The 1,555-nt window shown below is 41.5% G+C and overlaps 1 protein-coding gene across 1 annotated transcript; it reads left to right on the forward strand.

Moving 5' to 3' along the window:
• Nucleotides 1-291: 291 nt before the first annotated feature.
• On the forward strand, nucleotides 292-468 carry COCCADRAFT_42307 (uncharacterized protein; the record flags this gene model as incomplete). The annotated part of the gene is made up of 1 exon (XM_007720860.1): nucleotides 292-468. The coding sequence occupies one exon, from the start codon at nucleotides 292-294 to the stop codon at nucleotides 466-468; it is 177 nt and encodes a 58-aa protein (XP_007719050.1).
• Between the last annotated feature and the right edge of the window lie 1,087 nt (nucleotides 469-1,555).

Raw genomic sequence — 1,555 nt, forward strand, 5'->3', positions numbered from 1 at the left:
ATTATAGTAAATACTCAAGAAAACAGACAGGAGAGCCTAGGGCCAGAAGCTCAAATCGACAGAGAAATGGAGGTAGAGTCTACTCCAGCTACACCTACCTAAAACAAACAAACACCTAGCGTGTTTAAAATACTAATACTAGCACTAAATAAACGATACGCTAACTTCTTACCAGAGAACACCTACAGAGGCAGAAACTCATACCAAAGCACCTCTAGCCCAAAACCAGTTGCCAAGAACTCCGAGCAGGCAATCTACTAGGCGAGAGACCTTATTCTTTAGGCCTCTACAATGGAAGAATCCCACGTAGCCCAAAATAAGCTACTAGAGCTACTAGACGTCTTTAGAGACTATACTAAAACGGGTAGAGTAGCAAACCAAATTATAGAAAAGCTGTCTACTAAGCTAGCCTACTATTCAGCGACGCTCGCAAACGCCTCTCAGCAAGCAACAAAGACGCTTAAATAAGCTACGATTGCAGCATCAAACAAGGCACAACTAGCAGCCCGACCAGCCTAAAAACCAGCCCAAACCTCCTACGCCGCAATAGCAGCAAACAACTCAAACCAGACCTAGACAACAGTCCAGCCAAGAAAGAAACTAGCATAACTAGCCAAGAAACCAGCATCTTATTACTAGACGCTAGTTACACTAGAAGAGGGCCAAATAATTCGCCCTCTACTAGTTAGAAATAGAATTAACCAAGCCTTCAAGAAGGTAGGCATTGCCGGCCCAGTCATCTAGCAAGTAACTACTAGCAGAAGAAATAATCTTATCCTTACAACTACAGAAGGATACTCAGGGGAATTCCTACTAAAGCAAGTTAACACTTGGCAAAACCAGCTACTAATTAAGAAAGCTCAGCCTCTAGAGTCCTAGACTAAACTTATTATACACGGGGTGCCAACAACATTTGACGGAGCTGAAAGACTCCAGCTACTCTACACAGAGATCCCAACGTATAATAAGAACTAAATCATTGTTAGGAACCCCTACTAGCTATCTAGAAGCTGGAAAGAAAAGCAAACAAGCTCTGTTATTATTGCTTTCAAATCCGAAGAAGAAGCGAAGAAGATTGGCAGCAGAATAACAATCCTTAGCTAATCCCTTCGGGCTAAGAAATACCGCCAAATCCCACTAACTGCGCAGTGCAGCAAGTGCCAAGAATTTGGACACAACTTTAGCAGGTGTAGGAACCTAGCTAGCTGCTAATTCTGTGCTAAAAACCACCTAACTACTTAGCATAACTGCAGTATTTGCAAAACAAGAGGGAAGGCATGTAACCACACACTCCTAAAATGCAAAAACTGCAAACAACCCTATTTTACAATTAGCAAAGACTATAAGGTTCTTCTATCCATTAAATAATAGTAGAAAACCTTAAAGTACTACAAATAAACCTAAACAAAAACCTACGTACTACAGAATCAACGCTACAACTAGCAATAGAGCTTAAAGTTGATATTATCGCAATCCCAGAACCGTAGATTGCCCCTTCGAATAGCAGTAACTACGAAGCCCCAAGGTCAATAGCCCACCAAAGCTTCTACCAAAT

Source organism: Bipolaris zeicola (assembly GCF_000523435.1).
Source record: "Bipolaris zeicola 26-R-13 unplaced genomic scaffold scaffold_728, whole genome shotgun sequence".
NCBI classification, from domain to species: Eukaryota; Fungi; Ascomycota; class Dothideomycetes; order Pleosporales; family Pleosporaceae; genus Bipolaris; species Bipolaris zeicola.